The sequence below is a fragment of the Schistocerca gregaria genome, chromosome 4 (genome assembly GCF_023897955.1).
Source record: "Schistocerca gregaria isolate iqSchGreg1 chromosome 4, iqSchGreg1.2, whole genome shotgun sequence".
Taxonomy (NCBI): domain Eukaryota; kingdom Metazoa; phylum Arthropoda; class Insecta; order Orthoptera; family Acrididae; genus Schistocerca; species Schistocerca gregaria.
The window spans coordinates 216,529,793-216,546,507 of record NC_064923.1 but is presented as its reverse complement, the minus strand read 5'-3'; the positions used below and the strand labels follow the sequence as shown (position 1 = coordinate 216,546,507).

The 16,715-nt window shown below is 38.7% G+C and overlaps 1 protein-coding gene across 1 annotated transcript in view; it reads right to left on the bottom strand.

Moving 5' to 3' along the window:
* LOC126267088 (actin-related protein 3) overlaps positions 1 to 16,715 on the bottom strand; it is a 99,795-nt gene that overhangs the window by 2,836 nt on the left and 80,244 nt on the right. The window contains exon 7 of the mRNA XM_049971956.1: positions 11,471 to 11,554. Coding sequence (XP_049827913.1) covers positions 11,471 to 11,554 — 84 coding nt within the window. The remainder of the gene's footprint in view (positions 1 to 11,470; positions 11,555 to 16,715) is intronic.

Genomic DNA, 16,715 nt, shown 5'->3' with positions numbered 1-16,715 from the left:
ATATGTCATAAAAGAAACAACACATCAGAGGATACTCCAAGAGCATCAGAATTTTGTGAATCATACTAAAATGTGCACATTTAAAGTGCACATTCGTATGTCCAGATTCCCAATGAAGTAGACCTCGACCTGATATAAAGCTTTTCAGTGTGGTTTTCGGGATGTAAATTTTAAAATAAAATCTGAAACTAATGACATATTTTTGCCTTCCCTAATGATCTGAATGCATTTTAATTCACTTGATAGCTTCAGGCCACAGATATCCGGTTTGTTTTCATTTCACGTGAGAGTAAACGAGGGGGAAGCAGCAAAATCACTAAATGTAAACATGGGTCACATGGAGACTACCCACTATAACTCAGACTGCTCTGTGCATCAGCCCTGTATCTACGACATTTGCTTACTGGGTCAATACTAAAAAAATCAAATTTTCAAAAATATGTTCATCTTGTAGCACACATATTTCTGAAAAGTCTGAAACATAAGACATATGTGTTCAAGGAAATGTTAAGACATATTATTTGGTCTTCAGTGTGCCAAAGTGCAGGGCCACGCCTCTTCATAAAGCATTCTCCTACCGCACATCACTGTATTTCACTCCGTGGAAATGAAACGTGTATATTTTGTAATCGATGCTATCAAACTATATTCAGGACAGTGGAAATTGAAATGTCCTGTAGTGCCTCCCCAGCTCCCATTCGGCTGGTTTGACAGCCTGCTCCTCTCTCTCTCTTTTTTTTTTTTTTTTAAAAAAACCCCCCCCCACAATTAATAGCGGATAGGATTATTTGCAATCGGGAGAACAAGAACACTTAAGAAAATTTGCACTCTTTATTGCCTATTAGTTAATAACTTGCTGTTTTGTGTGATATAAAATTAAATATAGGCTACATAAAACCAATAAAGACAAGAGATAAGCAAGAAAGTACACATTTCTTCAATCCTTAGCTCCTAGCACTTTTTTCTTTCTAATCTTACTACAGCTTTACATGGTGTGCGTTCCTTTCTGCGGAAGAATCTGTTACCTCATCAAAGTTCGTCAAACGTTTTGCAACATGAAAAATAGAAATGTTGATATCTAATACTGAAAAAGCTATTAACACAAATAATACTCAAGAGCGGTGTGGTTTCTCGATCTGATTATGTCTATTTTGTCACTGTCTGCTAGATAAAACAAAATAGGCCTTTCTAATATTGCAGCAATTTTGAAACACACACCAAATAAAAGAGACTGTTTCTAACAATACAGAATATAATTCACGAAGGACCAATATCAAATGCCTATGAGGCCTACTACAAGCAAAATGTTTTATGTTAGGAAACAGTTTCGCATTTCATTCGTATCCACCAGTTTCTCAAACATGAGATCGAAAAGTAATATTACGAAATTTTTATATAAGTTTGTAATCGTCTTATTCTTCCATAATTTGTGTGATGTCACTGTTTCTTCTCCTTCCTTGTTCTAACAAACAATCTTGTCATCACCAACTCTGTAGCTATTCCTGCCATTGTCAAAATTTGTTCAACGATTAAGTTCACTAACACTGACAGAATCACAGGTTTAGTTATCCCGCAATTATTTTCCGGTTAGGAGCTATTACGTGTTCGTACAACACGTTTTCCACTTTACTTCCAAAATAGAACTTAAGCGGCTGCTAGCCGGGGACTGTACAATTGGTCCTTACTAGTATAGGGGTTTGGTCAAAAATTTTCTGTCAAAATTTCATTTTCTTGGATACACTGAGAATCTTTCTCCCCTGTTATTCCTGTCAGTTGTTTACTTCCATTCTGGTAGTCTGAATCTATAGATTTTGCTAGTAATTATAACAACGCTGATCATTCGCAAACCCATAACCAGACAGCGATCGGCTTTACTCCGCTCAGCTCATATAGCCCCGTCCCCTTTTGTCTGCGGAAAGTTTATTTCTAGATGCGATGAGGATTCTCCTGACAGAGACATCATGCATTCAAAAATCAACTTAAAATGTGTTCACAAATGTTCAAAACCTAACAGGGAAGTGTTTCAAAATCATACGAATAATCAATAGACAAACGTGGGCTGGATGCTAGGCGCTTTGTGAAACAAGTTTTTTTCCCCTCAAGTATATCAATTTGGCACCCCCTTTTCCCAGTAGCATCTAGTTGATTGCTGTGACTGCTTGCACAGTCAACAGCCACATTCCTGTAGCCAGAAGCGGGAGAATTTACAACTCAAACGTGACTCAACTGCGCATGAGTACGAGCCCGCTCATAACTTTAAAATGAATCTAACGTAAACAGTTGTGACTTCATGCTCATTGGAGGCAATTTTTGTTATGAAGCATTGCACAGTCTTCCTACAGTCTTTGACACATTTTGCTGTTGGCAGACGCTTTCAGCAGGACTGTGTGTCGTCGTCGTATATGGTGCATTTCCTTTGCAATTTGAGTTATTTTCTTTTTTTCTCTTGTTTATGTTTTGTTGTTGAAGCATTATTCTGCAGTAGCGGGATACAGCAATACACTTTGTTAGAGAATCGGTACTTACCAGTCAAAATTACAAAAATTTAACTGAAAACTAAAACAATGAAAAATTCCCGGAATTCGAAAAAATCCATGGGTTTTTCCCAGTTGAAAAAATTCCCGGATCTCCCGGGTCATATACACCCTCATTGTGGACCTTAAGGGGCTTATGGAAGTAAAATTAGTTCAAGGGCAGTTCCTTACCGCACAACCCCCCTCCCTCCCCCCCCCCCCCCCCCCCCCCCAAAAAAAAAAGAGAAGAAAAAGAAGAAGAAAAGTTCACAATTCTTCCATACCAAAACCGTGCAGTGGATTATAAGAAAGCTATGCACAGCAAATGGCTGAAATTTTTAATATATATTGCCACAATCCTAATGTCGAACAAACTCGAAAATTTTCTTGGTATCTTTATCTGTTTGCCAGACAGAGAGGTTCAATGTTATTCTACTTGCACACGTAAAATACGCACATAAAAATCTGCTGAGAGGCAAAAACATTGATTACAAAGTGACACAGCATGGGAAAATACCATTTAAGTGCTTCGCCATTATCATGGGAAGGATTCTCGGAGCCCCACATTGTAATACTGAAACACGCACAAAATTTTTGTGCATGTAAAATCCAATGTTAAACATTAAACTAATGTAAAATCCAGTCTGTGGTGTAAAATTAGTTTTGTATTATTTCACTGTCATATAAGTAAACTATCAGAATTTTACTGACCCATACAATCATTCGCATATGAGTGACATGCTCTGCACTGGGCAGGGAAAAGAATGGAGCTGGCAGAAAAATGCTCCTATAGGAGCACATAAAGGCGAATATGTTTCTGTTTATTAAAATACTGATTGAAAAGTGTGGTACCAGCCGCCCCATTGTAACTTCCTCACCACCTATAAATATTTTCCCAAAAATTTGGCATGTGAACATATTCATGTTTTTTTATGCTGAGAGAGGAGAGAGTGGCAGAGGGAAAGAGGCAGAAAATTAATAAATACTGGACGATAGTAGATAGTGGTTGTGGTACAGAAAGAGCAAAGGAGAAAGTGACAGTGAGAAAGAAAGAAAGGGACACAGTGGAACCAGAACACAGTTGACATTGATGAAACAATGCTAGGAAAAGAGCGAATTAGCTGTTGCCAAGGAGAGGAATAAAGAGAAGGAGAAAGTTGATGTGGGTGAGAGCCACTGATAATGAGAGACAGAGTCTATGACAATGACAAAAAGGAAGACAATGACAGTGAGAAAGAGACAGTAGCAGTGGGAAGGAATGAATACGACAGTAGCAGTAAGAGACGACAGCAAGGTCAAGACAAGTGTCAAGTGAGAGGAGACAGTAGTAATAGGACAGAACAAAGGAGACTGTGGCTGTGAGAGGAGACATTTACAGAGAGAGAGAGAGAGAGAGAGAGAGAGAGAGAGAGAGAGAGCACTAGATAATGACAATGAGCTGGGCTAAATAAGTGAGTGAGAATGGGGATGTGGGACAGGATGGGTATAAGCAACTTACAGCAATCGACTAGTGGGTGACACAGAGGTGAGCTGCATGTCAAAAAAGAGCATGAATATGTTTGCAAGACAAAATTTTTGGGAATATTTTTAAAGGTGCTTAGGAAGGCAGAATGAGGCAGTTGTTTAAACAGGAGTATATTCATCCCTTTTTTGCTCTGATAGGAGCATTTTTCTGTTGGTTTCTTTATATTCAGTGAGCTGGCTGGGTGCATGATGAAAAGATTAATTATACAACAATCAGCTGCACGTAATTATTAACATGATGTTTACATCTTCAGCTACTAAAAGATACACAAAAGAAGAAAGCAAAATTGGGTATAGCACCATCACAAATGATAAAATACCACACATACCAGCATCAGTAAACTACCAAGAACCATGAATTACCGCGAAAAAATGTAAAAAAAAGCCAAATCTCTGTGATTCAATGACCTAAGCTACATGTTATTCAAGAAGAAATACTTTTGAGTATGTGCCCAATTGCATCTTACTTGGCTGAAAGCATGAGAATATTTCATGCATGAGAAAGATAGGCACAACAAAAAGGCTGTCAGAAAGTGAGCTTTCGGCCAACAAGGCCTTCTTTGAAAATAGTGCGAGCACGGGCGCGCGCGCGCGCGCGCACACACACACACACACACACACACACACACACACACACACACACAGCAAGCCCCTGAGGGGTGCAGTACTGGAATGGGAACGGGGGAGGAGCTTGATGGGTAAGGACAATGACTAACAAAGGTCGAGGCCAGAAGGGTTACTGTAATGTAGAATATATTGCAGGGACAGTTTCCACCTAAAAACTGGTAATGTTTACTTCTTGTGATGTAGCCAATACATTCAAATGGCTCTGAGCACTTTGAGACTTAGCATCTGAGGTCGTCAGTCCCTTACAACTTAGAACTACTTAAACCTAACTAACCTAAGGACATCACGAACATCCATGCCCGAGGCAGGATTCGAACCTGCGACCGTAGCAGTCGCGCGGTTCCAGACTGAAGCGCCTCAGCCACACTGGCTGGCCTGCAGCTAACAGCACATGACTTTATTATACAGTGGAAACAATATTTCTTCCAGACAAGACATCATTAATAAAACAGTGCTCACAGAAGAAAAAAGTCAGCAAATAGCAGTTTGTCTCCTGTGCCTTATCACTTCAACCACCACCTCCCAAAGTCCCACCGTCCGACCATAGAGGAGCATTCCCCTTGTGACTCAGTACCACCCAGGATTGCAGCAACTGAATCATATTCTCCACCAGGATTTCGCAGAGTTTCGACAACCTCTCTTCATTCGCTGAAATGAGAAATGTCCTACCCACTATCCTCCACCCACCCCTTTCCCACTGGAGTGTTCTGCCAGCCCACCAAACCTACACAATATTCTCGTCCATCCCTACAAACCCCTGCTCCCAACCTTTTGCCTCATGGCTCATATCCCTGTAATACGACCTAGACGCTTGACCTGTCCCATACTACTCCCACCACCACTGGTCACAAGCATCTATCCCATCAAAGGCAGGGCTACCTGTGAAACCAGTCATGTGTTCTACAAGTTATGCTACAACTAATGTGCTGCATTCTACATGGGTATGACAACCAATAAGCTGTCTGTCCGCATGACCACCGAAAAACTGCGGCCAAGAAACAACTAGACCACCCCACTGCTGAGCATGCCACCTAACATGACATTCTTCATTTCTAAGACTGCTTCACAACCTTTTTTGAATTACGTAGGTGGAAACTGTCCCTGCAATATATTCTACATTACAGTAACCCTTCTGGCCTCGACCTTTGTTAGTCATTGTCCTTACCCATCAAGCTCCTCCCCCGTTCCCATTCCAGCACTGCACAGCCCTCTATTCCACCAATGCACCCTCAGTCTTTTAACTTCTCTCCTTAACCCCCCCCCCCCCAGGGGCTTGCTGTGTGTGTGTGTGTGTGTGTGTGTGTGTGTGTGTGTGTGTGTGTGCACGCGCAGCCATATCAACAGGAGCAGGGCAACAACCTGAATGACTGAATGACATTAGCCAACATGGCCTTGCCATATAGGTGGGCATGTGGTTGGCTGAAAGCAAAGGGACACTACAGTCATTTATATTTCCCAATGACATACAGGTCTAATATCTGGATTAATGAGGATGGCATCCTCTTGGGTAAAATATTCCCACATTTGGAACTGTGGGCAGGGACTACCAAGGACGATGTTGTCATTAGGAGAAAGAAAAGTGGCACTCTATAGGTCAGAGCATGAAACGGTTGATCCTTTCATTGGATAGGTATGTTACACGATTGATTAATGAAGACTGATGGATTGGAGTTATACAAACTGTGCATTAAGGAAGCTCATGGGGGGAAGAATATGATTTATAACCAGGGAGCAGATAATCTAATAACTGGTAATTAAAAAAAAAAAAAAAGTGGGGGGGGGGGGGGGGGGGGGGGGGGAAGAGAGAGAGAGAGAGAGAGAGAGAGAGAGAGAGAGAGAGAGAGAGAGAAAGAAATGTACCTAAGCTACTGTGGGCAGCTTATTGACTGCATTATCATAGTCAACATCCCCTTCAATAGAACAATGTGGAATGGGGTAAAGGAGTGAAAGAGGACATTATCTGGTGGAATTCAGTGCAGAGCACGGTTTAATCATTGCTACACTAGATTTAAGAATAATAAAAGAAGGTTGTACACTTGGCAGAGACCTGGAGCCGCTGAAAGTTTTCAGATAGATTACACTGTGGTAAGGCGAAGATGCCAAAGTCCAATTCTAAACTGCAGTACATTTCAGGGGCCAGATGTTGTCTCTGACACTCATTTACTGTTTATGAATTGCAGATTAAAACTGAAGAAATTTCAAAGAGATGGGAAATTCAGAAGATGCAACGTGGATTAATTGAAAGAACCAAAGGAAATTTAAAGTTTAAAAGTGAGTAGCTTCGAGATACAAAACAGTGAAGGCAGAAGACAGCAGAGGATCACAAACACAAAAAGTCAAGGCCCAATAGAAGTCCTCAAGTATCACACAAGATACTTAATTTAAACGATGAAAGGAGAAAATACGTAAATGCAGAAAACAAGGCAGGCTAAAGCGAATACAGACCTAAACAAAATGAGACTGATGGAATGGGAATCGCTGGAGGACAAATTTGAGGCTGTAGAAGCACAAAGGACTATAGGAAATATGAAAAGGGAAGTTCCTTTACTAATAGTAAGAGCTACAATGGCAAGCCAGTACCAAGCAAAGGAAGGACGGCTAAAATGTGTAAGGAATATGTATAGGGTTTCCACAAGAGAAACACACTCCAAGGTAGTGTAACAGGACATAGATAAAAATGAAATGGAAACTAAGATACTACAAAAAGAATCTTACAGACCTAAGTTGAAAAAAAGCGCCTGAAGCAGATGATGTACCCTCCAAATTACTGAAAACCTTGGAAGAGCCAGCCATGATAAAACTATACTAACTGCTGTTAGTAACAGGAGAAACTCTCTCCGGCCTTATGATGAATGTAATAATTCCTATTCCAAAGAAAGCAGGCACTGACAGGTGTCAGTATTACTGAACCAACAGTTTAATAATTGGCTCTGAGCACTATGGGACTTAACATCTGTGGTCATCAGTCCCCTAGAACTTAGAACTACTTAAACCTAACTAACCTAAGGACATCACACACATCCATGCCCGAGGCAGGATTCGAACCTGCGACCGTAGCAGTCGCGCGGTTCCGGACTGAGCGCCTAGAACCGATAGACCACCGCGACCGGCGTTTAATAATTTAGACATCCACAATGTAGAAAAATATCATTTACAGATGAATGGAAAAAAATGGTAAAATGCAACCCTGGGGATTATCTGTTTGCCTTCCAGAAAAATGTGAGGCAGTACTGGTCCTAAAGTTGATCTGACTGTACAAAAGCAAACCTACATTTACAGCATTTGTACACCAAGAGAAAGTTTGTTACAATGCTGACTGGGACACTCTTTGAACTTCTGATGATAGCAAGCATAAAAAACAGGAAGTTGAAAGTTACCTTATACATGAATCTTACACAGGAAACAGAATAAGAGTTGACGAACGTGTAAGGGAAACAATAGTTGAGAAGAGTGTGTGACAGGGTTCCAACCTACCCCAATACTTGATCTGTACATTACAGAAATAGTAAAGAAAACCAAAGAGAAATATGTAAGGGAATTTAAGTTTTGGAAGAATAAATAAAACAAAAATTTTGTTTGCTGATGACATTGTAATGCTATCATAGACAGCACAGATATTGGAAGATAAGTTGAACGGAATGGACAATGTCTTGAAAAGAGGTCATAAAATAAACACAAAAAAAAGTAGTGGAGCATAGTTGCACTGAAGTATGTGATGATAGAATTGGGTTAGAAAATGAGAGAAGTTTTGCTATTTTGGCAGCAAAATAACTGACAATGCCCAAGGTAGAAAGGATATAAAGTGCATTGGGGAGGGGGGGGGGGGGGGGGGGGGAGGCCTTGCTGGAAAACAAAAATTTTGTAACATCTAATACAATTTTAAATGTAGGGAAGGCTTTTCTGTTGTCTTGCACAGAGAGTGAAGCATGGATGATAAACAGTTAAGAAAAGAAGGCAAAAGAAACTCTAGAAATGTGGTTCTACAGAAGAATTCTTAAGATTAGATAATTTTATTAGATGTGTTTATTTACTGAATAGAACAAATAAGAAGCCACTGAATCACACCGAGGAGAAAAGAAATTTATGGCACAACTTGACTACATTATGGACACACCTTGAGGTATCAAGAATCTTAAATTTGGTAATGGAAGGAGCAAAAATTGTAGAGGGACACTAAGGCTTGTTTTCAGTAAGTAGATTAAGGTAGCTGTGGATGAATATGCTTGCATAGCATAGATACCATGGAAATCTGTATCAATTGAGTCTTTGAACCAAGTACAACAACAATAATATAAAAATGATAATTACAGAGGATGACTATGACATGGTTAGAAGAATAAATACTAAAAATTCACACGTAAGATTTATGTTTTGGTCACTTAGCACCTTTCTCACCTCCAGTAAGGTCTTGTAGGAGGTGTGTTTGAAAAGTAAGGGCCATTTGTGTATATTTAAATACTGGCAGCTCACAATAATACATGCCATCGAATGATAGTTTATAAACCCACTGAGTCAATGTTTTGATTCATTACTCATCTGACTGTGTGTGAAATCATTTAACAATAGCTTTCAAAATAGTTCCTCCTGCAAGTTATGAGTTATGGAAAGGTTAGGCAATGACGCTTGAACTTTACATTTTGCAGTAGATATGTTTGTAGTGAAAAGCAGAGTGTCAGTGACATCATGCAACAAATGGAAAAAAACCGTACTCTGGTTGACGATTCACAGTTGGTTCTCCAGCTGATGAATTTCCTCATGCTCCACACGCCATTGTTTACATCATGGACATGGTCAGATATTCCAAATTACATGTAAGGTGAGTACCAAAAATGCTTATCAATCAACACAGAACATCGAGTAGTTAAAACAATGGATTGGTGGACAATAGTTTGAAGCTAAAGAGGCACTCAAAACTACCATTGCTAACTTGTTCAGTTCACTGGTGGAGATTTATCTTGCAGAGAGGTTGGAGTAACTAATGCAACATTATGAAAAAAGTTTGAAAAAATAAATATATATGTGAAAGGTCTATTACAGAGATATGAGCCATACTGCAAGGGGTTGGAAGCAGGGGTGGAGTAGGGATGGTCAAGGATTGTTACAGGTTGGGTGGGTGGCAGAATATCATTGTGAGACAGATAGGTGTCCCATACATCCTCCCACTACTACATACTCCAGTCTTGTCACTGGCATCTTCTACACAATCAAAGGCAGGATCATCTATGAAAGCAGCCATGGGATCTAGAACCTGAGTGTGAAGAGACAGCTGCACTACCCATTTGCTGAATGTGCTCCACAACACCATGTGCTTCATCATCGGAATGACTTGATTCAGAACCTGTGCCATCTTGATTTTTTCTACCAACACCAGCTTTTCTGAATTTCGCAAGTGGGAACTCTCCCTAAAACACATCCTTTGTTCCTGTAACCCCACCCTCCAAGCCTAAACCTTTGCTAGTCCCTGTCCTCCGACCACCTATCTGCTTTCCTGATCCCATTCTACATGATTTTTATTCATAACACTCCTACTAGTCTTTTCCTCTTCTCTAACCCTCACCCCACCTGCTCCTCACATCAGACACAGTTGTAACGGGCAATTAGTGCCTGGAGATAGTGGCCATGTTTGTGTGAGTTGTTGTTGTTGGTGGTGGTGTTGTTGTGTGAATGTGTGAGTGATCCACTTTTGAAAAAGGACTTGGTTGGAAAAGATACATAAAACTTGGGGTAAACTTTGGCTTACAAAGCAAAGGCACCAGTTGCACGTTGCCTGCTTATGTGGTTGCCAGTAGGGGTCTACCTAGTGAAACTAGGTAGCTGACCCGCTCCTTTGTTCATTACATACCCAATGTGTGATAAACTGATATATCAACAACACAGCAACAAAAGGCATTTTGCTTCTTCACTTCAACAGTAGTAATTTCAGTTACAATTGGTCTGGCCGACTTTAACGAGAGTATGGCACTGCACCTCCAGCCGCTCAAAGTATTTGGTGATACAACCAAGAGTTTGAAGATAAATAGTTGCTTGTTAAGTACAAACCTGTGCTTGGTTCTCCTCTTCCAAGAACTTTGGGTGAGATGACATGCAAAGCAATAGCAGTGAACGCATTAACTATAGACATGCTAGCAAAAATATGGGATGAGTCTGATTACAGCCTGAAAGTTTGGTAAATGTCCGGTGTAAAGCTCAATGAAAATTTACGAAAAGAAAATGAAAAGTGTGACTCTAAACATAATTGCAGAATGTACTCCAAAGTTGTGTGTACAAGCAGGTAGAAGTTTTACTCTTACAAAGCTGACCTATTTCTGTAAATAAAAATTTTGTAACTCTAAACGTAAGTTAAAATTTATGCGAAGTTTCTATCGTCATTCATGTAAAAGGTACAGTCTTGTGAAAGTGAATGAATTTTTTTAACACATCCCACACTGATCAGATCAAAAATAAATAAATAAATAATAAACTTAATTAAGGTGTGTACCTGAACATGTTGACGATTGAGTCTATTGTTGAAATATCTCGTGGCCTTACAAATACAAATTACAAATAACATTGTCATTCACTTTAAATTTCTTGCAAACTGGTGTTCACTAAACTTTGAATGAAGCTAAAAGTTGTTAAGACATAACTATTGGTAGAAAATTTTTTGTAACAGCATAATTACTAAATAATTTGCTGCAACACATCACCCCATCTACTGTTGTTACATTAAAAACAATTGTTTTACTTTCCATAACAGAATTTGCAGCAAGTACATTTTCTTTGTGCAAGAACACAACTGGGCCAAATCACATTGAAAATATACATACTGTGGATGCAAGCATGCTTCCGCCAAACCAAACTGCATATCTCTGCATGTGATGTGACACCACTTGCACGTCTATAGGTTTTGGCTGAAAAAAAAAAAAAAACAAAGGGAAAGAGATACATAGAATATGGTCAAAAAAATTGCATAAATTTTTAGAGCAATATCAAAAGATATTTGTGGTTCACCTTAGTATAATAGCCTTGAACTATTAGGAATGGGGTGTTTGAAGCTCTGTTTTACAAAGCATCACATCTAAAAGAATATAAGATATTACACAAGATGAAATTGTACAAATTGTAAGTTGAACAATGCAGATAATCAATGTGAACTCACTCTCTCTCTCTCTCTCTATCTCTCTCTCTCTCTCTCTCTCCTTCATCCTACATGATAATACGGCAAAAGAATCTATCCTTGAGGAAACATGGAAGAAAACAGTTTTGAGTAAAGTAGAAAACAAGTGAGGGACAAATGCTGTTTTTGAAGAGAAAGAAAGAATAAATTGATTAACCATATGTCAGAACACTTATCAAATAATTTAACAAGAAATGAAGATGAAGCAGATGAAGATTAAAAAGGAGATGGCATTCTGCAAGAAAAACTTAAGGAAGCTCTTAAAAACCTATGATGGAGCAAAATCAATGGGCACTGATGACATTCCTGCAGTACTAATCACAAGGTATTGGTGGCAGCATGAAAATAATTCTGCTGAAATTTATCAGATCCTTCTATAACAGAGGAGATATAACCTGACAAAATGCATCATTCTTTCCATACTGAAAAAGGTGATAGCTACAAAACTTAGCAGTACCAAAACTTGCACCTAATATCACATGCATAAAAAATTCTGAGGAGAGTGGAAGACAAGTTGGAGGGTACGCTAATTAAAGATGAGTTTGGATTCAGCAAGGGATTAGGAACAATAGTGGCCATTCTGGCACTGAGGCTTCTTATCAAAAAGCAATTACAGAAAAATAAACCAACTTATATTGCTCTTTTAGATCTGCAAAATACTTGTGATAATGTTACCAGGTGACAGATGCTAGTGCTGAAGAAACTAGTCTAAAATACGAAAACATGTTGGTGATAATCAGATTCTATTAGAACAAAGTGGCTGTGATTAGGAACAAGGAACAGAAATTAGAAAAGGTGTGATGCACAGATGGTATCTCTCCTCTTATATTCACAGGTCTACATCCAGGAAACTAAACACCCAGTTCATGAAACAGATGGTTTGGAGCCCAAAATTAATGGATGTGCTGCATTATGCAGACGACATTGCTGTCATCATGGGATCCAAAGACTGTAGAAGTTCATCAGCATAATAAAAAAGAATTTTGGTAATCAATATGTTATGACAATAAATGAGAGAGAGGCTAAAGCGATGGTATACTGTAATGAAAAAGAATGTGAACCTATAATAATGAGGACTGGATGAAAGGAGTTAGAAGCGATAGAAGAATTTGTCTATTTGGGATGCAGTATCACAAGGGATGGTAGAAGCTAGCAAGAAATTGTAAACAAAAAACAGCAGGCCAAAATTGCATTTAATTTGAGGAAGAACCTACCTCATCAGGACCAACATCAGTCTGGAAATATGCAAACAGATCATGAAAGAATTTGTTTAGTGTGTGGTCCTATATGGGTGTGAAACTTGCGACGATAAGAAGACGAGAGAGACGATGGCTAGAAGCCTTAGAACAGACAACAGCAACCTTTGGTGACCTAATAGGTGGATTAACATACTGACTGAACACTAGAATGGCAGATTTTCTGACCACCTTAAAACGGCAAAAAGGGGACATTTTGACCCCAGGTGTAATATTTTCATATCTGAGTTTTAGTGTTTGCTAATCCATACATTTTGTCTAGTAACAATAATTATTAGTTACTTATTTACTTCCAACAACAAAATATCTGATAAATTTATTGTTGCTAATAAGTTTCCTTAACTATAGATTTTCATTTATTAACTATTTGTACAACCTTCCAGAAACATTCAGTATATTTGGTCCATTACTCTCGCTTATTTCCTGCACACAGCTTTGTATTACTTTTCTCTCAAGTCACTGGAATCTGCTAGACACACTTAGCACAGGTGATTTCTGTTTTACACACATATTTTCCACACATGGCTTTGTGGCACTTTACACAGTTTTTGGTGGTTTTGTTACCCTTTCAGAGGCTTACTGGGCACTTCCTACACCTTCTACGTGGTTTCAGTCTCGTATCCTCTTCCTTTGCCTGATGTTCTTGTGTTCCCTTGAGTTCACTAGATGAAGTATGAACTACTTCCTTTTAATTTTCTTGTTCATTATTATGTTGTAGATGACCCACACATCCACTGCTGCCATGTCCAAGATGCTGCAGACGATATGCACTGGCCACCTTCGACATGCAGCCTTTGTAGTATATTCACTGGTCACTTGCTCAACCACATCCACCCTATACTTAGTTGCATTGTAGAATATAATGGTTTCAGGTTTCTTCTTTCCTTGTATACCATCATGGTGCAGTCCGTGTTGTCACTATAGTACATAGTGTCTAGTGTATTTCAGAATTGGCCTTCCTTACTTCACCCGAGATTTCATGACAGATCTTGTTCACTGTACCAACTAATGAAGTTTTCTTTCGAATGAGTTTCTTAGCAAGTTGCAGAGACGCAAAGAAGTTGACTGTCATTACATTTATTCACTGATTTACAAATAGCTCCATGGGACACAGAACGACATGCGCTCAAAGTGGCTGCTTCTCTTCATGCATGCCCTCTTTGCCGAGGTATGGGAAAGCATTACATATATACTTTGTCATTAAATCGACAGCCAACCAGAATTGAGTAAGAAAAATGGAAAAGGATGTAAGTGCCAAAAATTAAAAAAAAAAAAGACTTATGGTGAAAAGGGTTGTATAAGCCAAGCACAATAAAATGAGAAAAAGTTGCAAGTGTCAGAAAAATTCCTACTAGTTTCAAGAGCAGTTCGAAGATAGCAGCACTGTTCAAGTGCCAGCAGGGCTGAGACGGGAAGGGATGTAAGTGCCACTGCCATGTTACATGTGCCTCAGCTACACAGTTGCTTTAGTTGGTGACAGTACATTGACATGGCACTGATTTCAGTCGTTTCACGTGTGTGTTTTAGAGCATTCTCTGGTTGTGTGTTTAGTGTGCCAACCAGAAAATGGAAAAGCCTGTTAGGAAGAAGGTGATTGTTCGTAAGAGACGTGAAGCAAGAGGAAAGGGCTAGCCGTACATTAACAGTCGTGGAAAGAGATACCTGCAAAACAAACACTAGCGGAACAGGCAAGGTGCTCCTGTATGTACAAGTGTAAAAACATAAGCAGTGAACAAAAACGGCTATTGTTTTTGGAGTTTTATAAAGTTGATGAAGGAAGCTAATTAACATATTTGTTGAATCATATTCAAATGTTACCTATTGGTCGCAGATGTAAAGTGCAGCACAAAGTAGGCAGACTTGTACTTTTGCTTATAACATTCCTGATGGTACTGGGAGAAATGTACAAGTGTGAAAAAAACAACTTCAAAGAATTTTTTTATATATATGAAAGGAAATTAATTGTTTTACAAACAAAAAAGAAATCAAGTTGCTTGGTTTTTGAGGACAAAACACAAAAAACACCTGAATCAAATGCACACTGATTTAGTCAAAAACAATCAACTGTATCCCAACGAATTTCAAAAGTGAATAAAGTCAAAATATCGTGTATATGGCTGAGAAACCCATAATAAATTTAGACATCTGATTCAGTTTTTGGTTTTCAGGTGGCTTATACTTACCGATGAAATAAGAAGCGGAATAAACTGCTTCAAAAAACCATCCAAAATTTAATTTTATGCCTTTTCTATATTAGCCCAGCATTGAAAGAGTAAAATTATGTGTGAAGTTATTAAACGTTCTCAAAACTGCAATGGACTTACTATCTTTTTTTTTTAACATAAACCCTTGACTTACATCCTTTTCACAGACTTAGTAAGGCATTTTCCAGAAGATGAAACGATGGCACTTACTTCTTTTTCCATATAAGTTTTGTTCCCTTTACACATATTCATAAAAAAACTGTTTTCATGTTTTGTAGGGGTATTTTGATATACACATTTTTTCATAAAATTAATATAATCATCCAATATTTAAGAAACATTTATTTCAATATTGAAAATTTTAGTTTGTGGCACTTGCATCCTATTCTATTTTTTATACACAATTTGAGACCATATTTGTCTGGTATGTTGGATATGAACTGAGTGAACCTGCATCTTGTTTTTCTTGGTAATAGCTGCTCATCAATGTTTTATTTTCTCCAGTGTAGTAAAACTGAATACTGCTTTCAATGACCAAAAATGGAGATATCTGAGAAACTCTTGAAACCTGTGCCTCAGTATTATGTCCTTGATAAAAGTAGGCCCACAACAGCAGCACAACCAGAGATCATCCACAGACATTTTTTTGTACAAATGACACCCCGAGCATACATTACGGTTTCTCGAGTGACAATCCAGTCATTGCTTTTTAATAGTTTTCGAGCATTTGATTCTGTGTATTTCTGTGCTGTAACACTGCTTCGTCAAAAATAAGATGGAAGGCACTGGTAACAGAGTCATTTAGTTGTTTCCTTCAGAACGTTCACAGCTGACATTTTTCCAGATGAAAAATTGGCGTCTCTCATATGGTTCCATCCCTAGAAACAATCTTTGTAGACACTACCAACTGTGCCTGCTGTGACGCAGGTGGTGGTGATTGACACGGATCAGCATATGAATCCTCTTCCACTAATTGCTTCCCGTTCACAATGTCTTCATCTTCTGTTGCCTCAGGTACATAATCATTATCTTCATCAGTGAAGTCAATTTCTGATTCAACATCGAATTTCTCTAAGAGATGTGACACTTCTTCAAAGTGCACACTGATGATACACGAAGGAAAACATGTTTTGTAGACAATGACTATTACCTGAATGACACAGGCTAAAAATGTAGTAGACTGAAATTTACATATGCCAAGTTGCGACAATGAGCAGCAACTGCGCTGCATGACTGGTGACTGTTGTCACTTTACTGTCGGATAATTTAAATATCTTCATAAAATAAATTACAGTGGGATCAAACTGACACCCCCTGCCATTACAGGTACATCAGATAAAATATATATTAAAAAAAATTGTAAATCCTATACATCAACGTAGAGAGGAGAAAAAAATTAGGAAAAATCATATGATTTCATTAACAAAGTAAATAA